Here is a 15,257-nt window from a genome sequence, read left to right on the forward strand (position 1 = left end):
ATTTGATTGGTATCGTGTAAATCCATGCACGTTTGAATAACTTTTTGAAATGATACATAGATGGATCATACATGGTGAAATTGGTTCTAAGATTACCAAAGTGAAGTATGTAACAAGTAAAAGGATGAGATGAATTTGGAACAATGGGATCATTTGGGATGACTACAAACAGGCTGGAAACCATGCTTTATTGCAGCTTTCCAAACAACGTCGATTCTATCAACATCAAGAGCACCAACTTCATGGTGAGTCCATCCTTCCAAGCTATGCACCACCCCTCCTGCATGGCATGCATGCACTATGCCTCTTCCCATTGTATACTGCATGCATGCATGCATCAAATCAAATCCCACATATATCGGATTAAACAGAATGCATATATATTCTTTATGAAAATAAAAAGAAAGTAATACGTTTGATTTTGTGTATTTGTAAGACAATGAGAGTATATGTATATATATACCTCGCAAGATCCAAGACCTTCAACATCATCAGGTAGTTTCATGGCTGCAAGGTCACCATAAGTGCAGTCTCTTCTAAAAGCAAAAATCGGTGGTACCACAAACTGATGAAAATGAGTTCCTGATGGGGCCCACCTTTGCTGTCCCGGAGTTATCCATTTTCCGACCACCCACGTCTGGCATCATAAAACAATTCAAATGTTTCAAATACTAAAAAGAAACTTTAAATTCATTCCGTACAACTAGGGTCTACATTAATATTAAAAACCCTAATTAAAGAACTCGTTTAATATCGAAGGCTTAAGGATTGTTTGATTGTCTTTTACTTGGTCTAGTAAAAGATTGAGTCTGGTTTATCAAATTCAGACTATTTAATTTAATACCACAATTATGGCTCTGATAAGAGACTCGTTGTGGCTCAATCAACACTATCACTTAATTAGTCCTTAAACATTCAATCATTAAATCTATAAAAACCTTGCAGTTTCGTGCAGCTTGATACTTGGTGACTTGGACCAAATTCTTCTGGCAATCTGTTGGTGCTTCTGATTGGATGTTTTGAAATCTCTCTGTTGCATGAGTCAGCATCTGCAATTAATTTGAATTACGATGGGTAGGTGGCAGTTTAATTCACCATGATATATGTCACTCTTTAGGTAAACGTTGGAAGCTAGTATACCACATATATATTTGAACTTTTAAAGGAGTATTATTTGTTTATTTCATGAGTTTCTTTCACTATAAAATGTTTGATGTTAGTAATGAAAATAGATGTTGAAAGTATGTAAAGACTTACGAGAACACGAACTCCTCGTCTGCAAAGGTAGAGGGCGATGGCTCTTCCAAGCTTTGAAGTTGCTCCCGTGAGAAATACTTCTTTCACATCTTCATGAATCTCGTTAAGGATAACAGCTGCTGTTAATGTATTCCCATGTACTACTCGTACTTTCAAATTCGGGTGCTTTTTCACAAACAATGTTCCACCTCCGTTAAGTGCTTCGTTCTACAAATTTTACATATTGAATCAACCAAAAATTTCACTTAAGAAATTATTCATATGATTTGAGTAAGAGATTAAATTAATAGATACCTTATTCAAAGCTGCAAGGCTAATGACCTTTACGCCTAATTTATCAGCCCTTAGAATCGCTTCCTCGATATGCTTGTTAATGCCTTCACTCGCGAATGGCAAGAAATACTAAAAAGAAATTAACAAATTAAATGAATGTAAGAAATTTATAAAATGTTAAGGGCTTAAACATGAGCAAAACCTCATTTCTTCATTGGATATGTATAAAGTTGTAGGAGTGTTCATCGGTTCAAATCCATTGGATTTCTATGGAACCGATCCAATCCAATCATTCATTGGATGTTGAATTTTGTCGACCTATCCAATCCAATTCAATATAAGAAACCGAACCGAACCGATCCAATTGGATGTTGGATTGTATCGGTTTTATCTATTGAATATTTTTTATTGGTTTATTCCATTGGTTATCTATACAACCAATTTTAATCCATTTCTATCGAATAACCAAATATAACTGTGATAACTATAAATAAAACCCCTATATATACAATTACGCTAAATAAAACTAACATGGTAACATCAACTTCAAATCTTCAACTTATTTTTTTATTGAATAACTAATAATATTAATTGGATTTGGATAGGGGTGACAAATTGGGTAATCGTGTCGTGTTTTTGTCTGACACGACACGACAAGGTTTTATGTAACACGAACACGACACGACAAGATATCGTGTTTTTTTTAACTAACATTAAATGAACTAATTAAAAAACTATAAACACAACACGATACAAAAATAACATAAAATAAGAATTAGTTTATTTATGGGTAAATTGCAATAGAGTTACCAAGTTAACCGAAAATTTCGATTTTGACACCGTATTTTTTTTCTTAATTAAATCATTATATTTATAATTTTGTTACAATATCAATTAAATGACCAATTCTTCATGTTCTCCCGATAACCACTCTTTCCAAATTGCAATAAAATCACTAATTTTACCAAAATTTTGATTTTGACATCGTTTTTGTTTTCTCAATTATGTCATTCAATTTAAAATTTTGTTGCATTGTCAACCAATTGACCAATTACCATTGATTTAGTGCGTAACCAGATAAATGACATGATAATATTGTGATGTGAAATCCACGTCGGATCTTATGTGGCATGATTGAGTTTCTAATATAGGGTGTGCATTGAGAGAAAAAAATACAGTGTCAAAATCGAAATTTTCGGTTAACTTAGTGACTTTATTGCAATTTGCCCATTATTTAATTAATACTTAATCATACATAACATGACAAATACGAAAAACACAACAAACAAATGTTAAATTTTGTCAATTTCATGTCGAATTTTAAACAAAAACACAATACGACACGACATCAAAGTTTTTACACTCGACACGAAAATTTTGTCCCAATTTCGTTTCGTGTGGTGTATTTTTGTCATGTCGTTTCATCAATTGTCGCCCCTATATTTGGATAATAATATTGGATATTAACTAGATTAAAATTGGATTGGTTCAGTTCGGTTGTCCATCGGATTTTCAGGATGATCGAATAACCAATTCAATCCAATTGGATTTTGAAATTTCGCATCTGATCCAATCCAATTGTAATTGGATATCCAATCCAATCGATCAGTTCGTAATTGGATCGGTTAATTTATGTACATCCTTATTAAGTTGAAAAAAACTATCCGTATATAACTTAATTAGCTCGTGTCGTGTCTTATATTAAGTTAAAAAGAAAAAAACAGCTAAAGGAAGAGACAAACCTGAAAGCCAAAACGAGGAACAACCCATGTCTGGTGCAATCTTCCTCTTAAGTTGTAAAAAGATAAAAGGAATGTCTTAGCCTTAGCCCACATCACCAACATCACGATGAACGTGGTAGGGAATAATGGTAGCAAGAAAAGTCTAGCATTATAAGGCAATGATGAAAATGATCTGAAGATGAAGGGAACGTGTAGTGCAGATCTTATATCAACCACATGTGCCAAGAACACGAAATCTGGCACCCTTGTAGACTTACCTACATGTAAATAAATAAATAAAGATTACTTCTACTTAAAATAAGTTACAAACTCCAATAATTTTTTAAGTTTGAAAAAAACCACAATTATAAATACAAATAGTTGTTCAAATATTATTGAAAATGTTTAATTTTTAAGTAACTCGACTTCCACTTTCACAAACTCACTATTCACGAAATCAAGAATGAGAACGAGATTAGAGTTTGATCAATTTAATTATATGATTTGAAAATCTAAACCAAACTCAGTAAAATAAATGGATGGATATGCGATTATTTCAATAGTAAAAGGGGGTTATATGTCAAAGTGGAATAGTATATGAGTTTCTTATCCAAGTGTTTCCCAAGTTGCGTGTTTTGATTTTTAACTAAAGATCAAGCATTTATTAATGCCGCCCACTAAACGTTATGAAGTATACAGAACAGTCGATCAGATGTAAGATTTTGGATTATAACTTCACTTCACAACTACTAGTATTTAATATTTACTGGAATCTACTAAATTGAAATACAACGCATACAATACACATTCCAACTACTTATGAGTTAGCCCACAAATGCCGCCCACTAATAATCCAATTGTTTTCAAATGGGACAAATATTTATTATAAGAGAAATTAAATACTTTCCACTTCTTATTTTCCTCCTTCGTAACATTTATAAAATTATTATTTTCATTCAAACAGAATCTGTAAATTCCATTGGTTTTTTTATTCATGTAATACTAAATAAGTTACCTGCATCGAGACTTATTCTCTTGTGTAAATCCCAAGACTTTGTGTTCAAAGTGTTCCATATTGCATCATAGAGGGGCATAAATAGACAATAGTTGCTGTTCTTCTCACTGTGGTGCAGGCTATAGTATCTGCAAAATAGATTTAAAAATTAATTTGAAATTATAATTAATCAACTCAATGTCTATATATATATATATATATATATATATATATATATATATATATATATATATATAAATTTGAAATTGCACCGTTGATCCTTTGTACTAACTCTGTAAGCCTTAGTAAAATCATCAATATGCCTTGAAGAGAGGAGAGAAGAGAGAGGGTGGGCCCATGGGGCCATCACTATTTAAAAATAGTTAAATTTTAATATAAAAAAACATATTATATTAAAAAGAAAAATACAAGGAGGGATATATGAGTAATTTTATATCTTTAACAAGGTTTCGTAACAAAGTTTGAAGCTATAACCATTGGTGCAATATTTGGAAAGGATAAACCAAAGGCTTCTAGCGCAGTGGTATTCGGTATTGCCCTCCCTCTTTGAGGTTGAGGGTTTAAGTCCCGTCGTAGGTGGATTTAAGGTGTAGTTTAGGAGTAAATTAGATTTGCCGTTTCAAAAAAATAGAAATTTTTTTTTTTTTTTTTGGAAAGGATAACCTACGAATTTGAGTGTTTGAGTAATTTATCTTTTAAACTTTGGATTGAAACTGCGAATTTGATGATTTACTCTTAAAAGAACTTACGTTGGGGTGTAGAGTAGATATTTGAAGAAGGGAAAGTCGTCGAAAATCCAGTGAGGCACGATCTCAACGTTTGAATGGCCGAAACAACATAAGAAGTCAAAGACAAAGACATAGCCGTAGATTACAGTCTTCGATCCGAATCCCAGTAGACAGCAAATAAGTATGGGTACTCCGATCACTGTGGTTACTAATAACCCTTCCAAGAACGTGGTGCTTCCGGCTGCATTTATTTTAAGTACAATTAGTATCAAAAAAGTCATGGGCAGTTGTATTACGTGTCAGTGTATTATTCCATCCTTACAACTCATTTGAATACAATACCCACAATCTCTTTATTGAACGTATCAAAACTTTAAAATAATAGATAGATCATGTTTGATTTTTTTTTTAACCGGCAAATACAAATATTATAATCTACTCGTAAACTAACATCTAATTCCACCTATGTCCACCATGGGACTTGAACCCTCAACCTCAAAGAAGGAGGGCACTACCTGATACCTGATACCGTTGGGCTAGAAACCTTTTGGTGATAGATCATGTTTGATGTTTTGTCATTTCAAGAAACGAGTTTGGTAAACGTATCCTTCGAGTATTAATTGAATGATATTCACCACAACATCGACACTCGACACGTTTTGGGAATTTTACTAGAAGTACAAAAGTTATGACATTGTGGACCATCGAATAATAAGTTCGCGCCGATGAAGTTCGTCACTTCATAAATGTTCAAGAAAATGTTTGCAAAACCTCAAAAATCATACAAATAACGTTTTAGAACATATATATTTTGGATATATACTTGCATGCTGTATAAATCTTATATGATTCTTTCCTTTTTTATGGAACATTAATTAATTTTGTCATATGGTTTAATATAAAAAGGTAACTTAAGGACACCAATATAGACTGGATCTTGAGTAGATGCATGATCATAAATGAAGGAAGATGAGGCTATGAATGCCTTTACCTGTTACTGGCTGGGGCACAGTTGATGAATGGTGGAAAGAATGGTATGGGGTATAAAGGTAATTTCCATGTAGGAGTCTATGCATCCAATAGTACAGTGGCTCCGAAACAAACACATGCACTACCACAATAGCTACTAGCCCTTTGGTTTCCCATACAGACAAGTTTGCAAATCCATAAGGGAACAAGTAAATAGCCATGGAAGCTATTAGAGCTTGTAATATCAAAAAATTGTCCCTGAAATTAAGAAAGGGTTCATTGTAAATGTTAACATCTACAAACCTAACAAAGAAATAGGTATTAATTATGTAGTAAGATATTTATTATTAAGATTTTGATTTGAGAGTTGTGTACCAATTCCATTCTTTGTCTATTTGTTCAAAGTCAATGCCTTTTGTACAAATCCGGCGATTTCGGGTAAGGAAAAGCATGTTACATGTGTTGGTATACCACATGTATAGAGCAAATCTAAGAAAGCTTATTAGGAGAATATGGAAACACCAAGTGCTTGCTAGATTATGATCATCCCCTTCAAGTCTTGAATGTATAACCTTCCCCACCAATGGTCCAAGCAACATATACTACACAAATATTTCAAGTTAGTAAAATTAAAAGCAAACGTGTTTTTGTTTCTGTGTTGGTGTTTTGTGTCAAACGAGATGAATTACCTTGTAAACGCCAAGATTTTCCCAAGGCCATGTAGATAAAAGAGCAGTCTTCAACATTATGATTGATATAAATTAAACAGCTAACCCTAAGCAAGAAAGAACAGGAAACCTAGCTAGGTGTGGATGGATCGAAACCTGGTTAAATCTTTACTCTAAAACATATTGGCTATAAGATGGAGCATTTTCTTGTAGTGGCCAAAATGGTGAATTCTTATAGTATAAGCTCAAGAAGAACATGCACGATAGAGGTTTCCTAAACACCAACGGACAAGGACCACCAGAACGACTCGAGAGATGGAAAGACAATAGATTGGTATTTTAGGGAAATTTGTTCTCTTTTGTGAACAAAATGATAGTAAAAAATTGAGACTATATAGGCAAGAAAACATGCAATATGGGCCTACATGAAAATGTGAAATGACTAAGAAATGGTAGCATTGTACCTCCCAAAATACAGTTAGGAAGTGGTGGGGTGGAGGGTGAGGAAAAGGGACGTGTCATTTAATTTTCTATACCAAGTTACCTTTTTATCCTTGAGCGATTGTTAATTGATTGCTAGCCATGGTTCTACTTTACAAAACTAATATATATGTTGTTAATCAAAAAGATATAAAATCTGAAATTCAGCCTATATAATCTTAAAAAGGATGTTTGAAAAAACTATATATATATATTTTAACTTATTACCGGTTTTATACAGATATAAATTAAAAAAAATATTTGAATAATATATACTTTTTTAAACATAGATTATAGTTTTCCCACATCGTAGATAAGTCATCTAACTTATCAAAAACTCTCAAAGAACCTATTTTACAAACTTCATTTTGGTACCTTATAAAATAATTATAAAAAAATAAGCTAATTTGTTAATACGTTAAAAAATACTTATAATTTTAAATAATCACTCCTAAACACCCCCCTCATTGTTTTTCAAGGTCTTACAAAAACAAAAGATATTTACTAAGGTGACGTTTTTTTTTTGTCCGCAGATCTTCTTAGCCTTTTCTGTCTGTGCGGCACAGACCACGCGCAGACATTAGCTTTCGCAGACTGTTTGTTTTTTTGAAGACTGCAGACTTAAAAATATCTGTGCGCCCTCTTCTTGCCGCAGATATGGACCAGAATCTTCTAACATATTCATACATCTTCTAGCATAAAAAAACACATATATCTTTATTTTTTTTAGTTTTTTTGAATTTATATTTATTCCAACTTTATTAGTGATAAACAATTTGAAAAAAAAAGTTACAATACTTAAAAAAAAGTTCGACGACACAAACATGATATTTTTGATAAATTTATAAATAAAAATTTATTATAATAATGGTCGTTGAAGTTGTTTATATAAATATGAAAAAAAAATTCATAATATATTCTTATATTTTTTGTGCCAAATTTTATAAAACATTATTTAATACTGTATCGTCAATTTCTTAGAAAAATATTTATGATACGTTTTTAATTAATTTAAAAGAAAAAAATTGAAGTTTATTTCCATCCATTTATGTATCAAATTCTTTGATTCCTAATTACAATGTTTATGTATAACTTTGCGACCAAAATTGTTGGTTTTTATGAAATATATATGTTAATTTGTACCATTATTATTTTCACTTTTTATACAATAATACATAAAAGTTGATCTGGATTTGTTAATTATTTATAACAAAGTCATAAAAATATTAAAATATCACTTTGTAGTTTAAAAAAATCAGTTTATTTAAATTTTAGTTTATTTTAGTAACCTACAGATGTTAAAAAACAAACAGTTTTTTTTTTCAGACTACAGACGTTTGATCCACCTCTTCTGCTGCAGAGATCTACAGATGTGGTACGCAGACTGCATACATTTTGCCCTAGAAAAAACAAACAGCACCTAAGTAAATCAAAAATAATTTAGAATAGTTGATGTGTAGAGAATGTCCATAGGATATATATATATATATATATATATATATATATATATATATATATATATATATATATATATATATATATATATATATATATATATATAGAGAGAGAGAGAGAGAGAGAGAGAAGTTCAAATTGGAATCGACATCTATTGTGCGGACGTGTGAACAATGCTATTCTGTGAGAATAACAAAAAAAATATGTTGTTTCATAGTATGAATACGTTCAATCTTACATAATTATTGTCATTATCACATATTCTCACTAATTAAATCGTCTATAAGGTTATTATAGACTTTTTATTATTATTCACATTATGTTAAAATGTTGTCAGCATGTTTATTGAGTCGTATTCTGTAACAATGAAAATGAGTGAAAAACGATGTGTGGGAACAAAAATGAATAAGAATTAGTGAGATTGCATGGAAATGACGATAATTGTGTGAGTTTGAACGTATTCGCATTACTAAACAACTTATTCACTTAGTAATTCTCATAAAATAACATTGTCTACACGTCCGCACAATAGTTTTCCATCCACATTATAACCTAGCCCTATATATATATATATATATATATATATATATATATATATATATATATATATATATATATATATATATATATATATATATATATTGGGTCCGGATCCGGTAGGAACCCAAAAATTGGTAGGAACCGAAAGTACTACTCTCCACCAATCATTTCGTCAATGGCACAAATGTTAAACTCATTTACTTGGTCGTGACGCGTTCGCACGCGACGCACGTGCATGGAATGTAATACAGACTCGAATGAATAATCATATGTGACGAACGTCCATGCAACGCCATTTAAATGGTTTTTCCTTTACTTTTTCATTTATTTTGTTTTTTTATTTTTCATTAAAAAAATTTACTTTTTTTTTTCTTAAATAGATATATGCTCGGTTTTAATGTTTTTATATTTTTTTTCATTTTTTTTTTATTTTTTTTCGTTTTAAATTTTTTTTTAATATCTTTATTACATACTTGAAAATAGTAGGGTTTTTTTTTTTTGGTTTTTGTTTTTTTAAACTAAATATCGGTTTAATTTTTTAATGTTTAACAATTATAATATTTTAAATAAGAAAAAATATTAAAGAGCATAATATTTTCCATTCATACTTTTTTTTTTCCAATCATATTATTTTTGGATCATAAAATCTTAAATCATAGGGGGTGTTTGGTTTAGCTTTTTAGAGGCCAAAAGTCCTTTTAGGAAAAGATAGAAGGTAAAAGATATTTGGCAAATACATTTTAAAAGCTAATTTTGGATTTGGATACAAGTAAAAATGAACTTTTTGAAAAAGTCAGGAAAACCTGACTTTTTGTAACTTTTCCAAAAAGGACTTTTGACCCCTAAAAAGCAAAGTCAAACACCCCCATAGTATTTCGAGTCATGGCGATATTATGCGTTATACATTTTTGGATCATATTAATTCGAATTATTTTAATTTGGATCATAATATATTGCATTAAATAAAGTTTTTCTTCGATACAATATTTAGATCATTATCATTTTTGAATCATTAAATTTTTATAATTTTTGGATAATTTTTTTACTAGATTTTTTTATAAATATAAATAAATAAATAAAATATATTTTTTTTCAAAATTTCATGATTATGCTCATTTTGTACAGAATTAAATTTTAAAAACTTTGGTTTTTTCAGATTTTTTTATGGCCGAAAAAATAATCGGGTGGAAAAAAAGCGTACCAGCCAATAATGGTTGGACACTTGTCATGCTGGGGGTGAGGGCACGTGTCAGCTTCTGGAGAGGCCACATGACCGAATTTCCTTTTTCGTTTATCTTTTTTCTTTTAGTTTTTTTACTTTTGTCACTTATATTCTCCAAACAATTAACCTTCACCGAAAATTATCAAAATCTCGCAATTAATAACGAAAATGTTATATCATCTCGCGAGATTTTGACGATAAATAAAATCAAATCCTAGCCATTTATTTTTTCAATCTTACGGCCAAAAATAGTCTTTGCGGTTCCTACCATTTTTTGAGTTCTTACTTGATCCTACTTATATATATATATATATATATATATATATATATATATATATATATATATATATATATATATATATATATATATATATATATATATATATATATATATATATATATATAAAGAGAGAGAGAGAGAGAGAGAAAGAGGGAGAGAGGAACATTCAATCGAGAACATTTCTTATTGCGAGAACATTTGGGAACAAATTTTGTTCACACAATTTTATTAAATTAAAATCATCATATAATATTAATATAAACCAAGAAATAAGTAAAAAAAATTAAAAAACCCACTAACCAACAACACTCACCACCCAAACAATACCATCCACCACCACCACTCGTCACTGCCACCCACCTCCACCACCCATCACCCCCACCCCCACCTATAACCCATGATAACCACCACCCAACATCATCACCGCCATCCGCCACCGTCAACCACGACCATCATCCACCACCACCACCACTCATCACCACCACCCGCCACCACCAACCCCACCCATCACCACCCACCCCCACCATCCACATTCACCACCCATCACTACCACCCACCCACCACTATGACCACCACATGCCACTACCACCACCTACTACCCATCACCACCACCACCTATCACAACCGACCACCACTACCCCCACCCATCACCCACCCACCTCCACCACCCATCACTACCACCTAGCTACTACCCACCATTATGACCACCACTCGCCACTACCACCAACCATTACTCGCCTCCACCACTCATCACCACCACCTACCACCACCATCCATCACCACCACCCACCACCACCCATCACCACCACTCGCCACCACCAACCATCACCACCACCCGCCTCCACCACCCATCACCGCTACCCGCGTCCCCCACCCACCACCCCACCACCACCACCCATCACCACCGAACACCACCACCCGCCACCATCACCTCTACCCACCACCCATCAAAACCACCGACCACCACCCACCTTCACCATCCATCACAACCAGCCGTCACCACCACCCCACCCATCACCCACCAAAACCACCATACACCATCACCACCTCCACCACCAACCACCACTCACCCACCCACCACCACCACCGATCACCATCACCCGTCTCCACCCACCCTTCACCACCATCACCACCTACCACCACCAAACATCACTACACTCCACCACCACCCATCACCACCACCCGTGATTATATGTATATAATCATATGCGATTATGTGTATTTAATCACATATGATTTATATGGACAATATTCTTTTTTGTCCATATAAATCATGTGATTAGATACATATAATCTCATGTGATTAGATATATTTAATCAAATGTGATTAAATATATTTAATCACATTTGTCATTATCGCGTTTTTAATTCAATAATTATTTTTTGTCAACTTTAATCATATGTGATTAGATACATCTAATCACATGTGATTATATGTATCCAATCACATATGATTTATATGAAAAATATTCATTTTTGAGTTTTCGTTTCAATAATTTTTCTCATATATTTAATCACATGTGATTATAAGTATTTAATCACATATGATTAATGTGGACACAAATTTGTTTTAATGTTCTTGATTCAATAGTTGTTCGTGTGTATATAATTACATGTGATTATATATATTTCATCACATATGATTTATTGAATCAAGAACATGAAAACAAAACTTTTTCATATAAATCATATGTGATTAAATACACGAGACCAACTATTGAATTAAAAACGCAAAAATGAATATTGTCCACATAAATCATATGTGATTAAATACATATAATCACATTTGATTATATGTACGTAATCACATATGATTTATGTGGAAAAGATTCATTATTTCTTTCTCAATTCAATAGTTGTACTCATGTACTTAATCACATGTGATTATATGTATCAAATCACATATGATTTATATTGATAGTATTCGTTTTCGCATTTTTATTCAATATTTTTTCTCATGTATTTAATGATTGTATGTAACATATGATTAATGTGGAAAAAGAAAAACTATTGAATCGAAAAAGCGAAAATGAATCTGGTGTACAGAAATCATATGTGACTAAATGTACAAGAACAACTATTGAACGAGAATGCAAAAACGAATATTGTCCATATAAATCATATCTGATTATATACATATAATTTTATGTAATGAAATACACAAGAACAACAACTGAACCGAGAATGTGAAAATGAATATTTTCCACATAAATTCTATGTGATTAGATACATATAATCACATGTGATTATATGCATTTAATCACATATGATATATGTGGACAATATTTATCTTTGTGTTCTCGATTCAATAGTTGTTCTCGTGTATATAATCATATGTGATTATATGTATCTAATTTCATAAGATTTATATAGACATCATTATTTTTTGTCCATATAAATCAAATGTGATTAGATACATATAATCACATGTGATTATATGTATTTAATCACATATGATTACAGTTGACAAAGAACAATTACTGAATCGAGAATGTGATAATGAATCTTATCCACATAAATCTTATATGGTTAGATACATATAATCACTGTTGATTATATGTATTTAATCAGATATGATTTCTGTAGACAATATTTATTTTTGTGATTTCGATTGAATAATTGCTTTTGTGTATTTAATCACATGTGATTATATGTATATAATCACATATGATTTGAGGTGGACAAGATTCATTTTTGCCTTCTCGGTTCAATAGTTGTGCTCATGTACTTAATCACATGCGATTATACATATAATCACATGTGATAAAATACATGGGAACAACTATTGAATCGACAAAGCGAAAATGAATTGTGTCCACATAAATCATATGTGATTAGATTCATATAATAACATGCGATTAGATGTATTTAATCACATATGATTAATTTGGATAAAGATTTGTTTTCGTGTTCTTGGTTAAATATTTGTTATCGTGTATATAATCACATGTGATTGTATGTATCTAATCACATATGATTTATATATACAAGATTCGTTTTTTCCAAATAAAATCATATATCATTAGAAACATATAATCACATCTGATTAAATGTATTTAATCACATATGATTAAAGTGGAAAAAAAACAATTATTGAATCGAGAAAGCGAAAATGAATATTAGCCACATAAATCATATGTGATTAGATACACATAATCACATGTTATTATATGTATCTAATCGCATATGATTTATGTGGACAATATTCGTTTTCGTATTCTCGATTCAATTGTTGTTCTCGTGTATTTAATCACATGTGATTATACGTATCTAATCACATATGATTTATGTAAATAAGATTCAAATTCGCGTTCTCAATTCAATAGTTGTTATCATGTATTTAGTCATATGTCATTTTATGTATTTAATCACATATGATTAATATGGACAAAGAACAACTATTGAATCGAAAACACAAAAATGAATCTTGTACATATAAGTCGTATGTGATTAGATCATATAATCACATGCTATTTAATACACGAGAACAATTAATGAATCGAGAACGCGGAAATGATTCTTGTCTGCTTGTATTACTAGAAAACAAGCTACATTCTGCCTTTCCTTGTTCACTCTACCGGATTAGGGTATCCGTGAACAATGACATAAAACAAGTAATACCTACATAATAAGAGAGTTAGTGTAACTCACCTCCTTGAACTTGAAAATCAACTAGCGTGAGCAAGATGAATCCTTTCTTTTCCAAGAACCTACACAACAATTTCAATATTATTTAGCTTGTTCTTTGTTTATTACTCTTATAAAACTTATGTATATATTTTCTTATTTTCTCTTTGATTGTAAAGGTCATTTTGGGATATGTTTTCTTACCTTTCACCCCATTCTTAAATTTCAATAAAATAATATTGGTAAAGTTCCCCCTTTTATCTTTTCATAAATATAAATATCTCGTTCTAATGATTTTTGGTTGATTTTATATTAAATTTACAAATTAGTAATTTTAAGCTGTCACGTTTTGGACCACTCAACACTCTTGGAATAAACTGTACCAATATACTAAGAATTACATCAGTCCCTTTATATGTGGGAAACTATACATCCATATCTAACTATAGGATTTGGAAATTTGGCATTTAGAGTTCTAATAAATTTATTATGAGTTTTTGAAGACAATGCATGAAATCTGTGACAACATGAACCAGCGTGAGAAGATTGCCAATTTTACCCATCAAGGATTTGAAATGTGATTCAAAGTTTGAAGAAGCTAGACACACTAAGATTTCCAGAAAACTAAGTCTCATGATTTTTAGGTGTTCTTATTGACTTGCACGGATTTTAGAAGTTGGAGAACAGATTTGGGAAAATTGATCATAATAGCTTTTAAATCACTTTTGGTGTTCTATTAAGGACTTAATGGTTAAGCCTTAAGTTTATCACTTTTTATATGATTGTTGATTAATTATTAGGCTATTGATATGTGGAATTCAGTTTAACCTAAGGGCCTTAATGCTTGGCTTAATGGGGGTTCAAAGTTAAGGATTTTCACATAAAATGCCACTTTTACACTTATTAGGGTTAAGTTGCCAACTTAACCCATTAAAATCTTTAAGTCACCTCTTGGATGGAAAAATGAGTCCTACACAGAGACAAATTAAATAAAGACATCAAAATATGTTTAGGGGAAACTA

General features: G+C 31.3%; 1 protein-coding gene across 1 annotated transcript; it reads right to left on the reverse strand.

The window, feature by feature from the left end:
• Positions 1–12: 12 nt before the first annotated feature.
• Positions 13–7,008, reverse strand: LOC145129984 (very-long-chain aldehyde decarbonylase CER3-like). Its single transcript, XM_079064821.1, has 11 exons — positions 6,653–7,008; positions 6,339–6,565; positions 5,986–6,221; positions 5,016–5,235; positions 4,267–4,394; positions 3,273–3,529; positions 1,552–1,659; positions 1,258–1,464; positions 939–1,049; positions 464–637; positions 13–320 (listed from the first exon to the last, which is right to left on the reverse strand). Exons 1-11 carry the CDS (start codon positions 6,707–6,709, stop codon positions 150–152), a joined length of 1,896 nt encoding a protein of 631 aa, XP_078920947.1. The 5' UTR covers positions 6,710–7,008; the 3' UTR covers positions 13–149.
• Positions 7,009–15,257: the final 8,249 nt, after the last annotated feature.

Source organism: Lactuca virosa, chromosome 8, assembly GCF_052849685.1.
Source record: "Lactuca virosa cultivar CGN04683 chromosome 8, Lactuca_virosa_CGN04683_v6, whole genome shotgun sequence".
Taxonomy (NCBI): domain Eukaryota; kingdom Viridiplantae; phylum Streptophyta; class Magnoliopsida; order Asterales; family Asteraceae; genus Lactuca; species Lactuca virosa.

Excerpts from the sequence above, each read along its gene's own strand:
- LOC145129984 (XM_079064821.1), bottom strand. The coding sequence starts at position 6,709 with ATGTTGAAGACTGCTCTTTTATCTACATGGCCTTGGGAAAATCTTGGC. Across the intron at positions 1,660-3,272 it reads TTCCTCGTTTTGGCTTTCAG|TATTTCTTGCCATTCGCGAG; the intron begins GTTTGTCTCTTC and ends ATTTCTTTTTAG. Across the intron at positions 1,465-1,551 it reads GCCTTGCAGCTTTGAATAAG|AACGAAGCACTTAACGGAGG; the intron begins GTATCTATTAAT and ends TAAAATTTGTAG.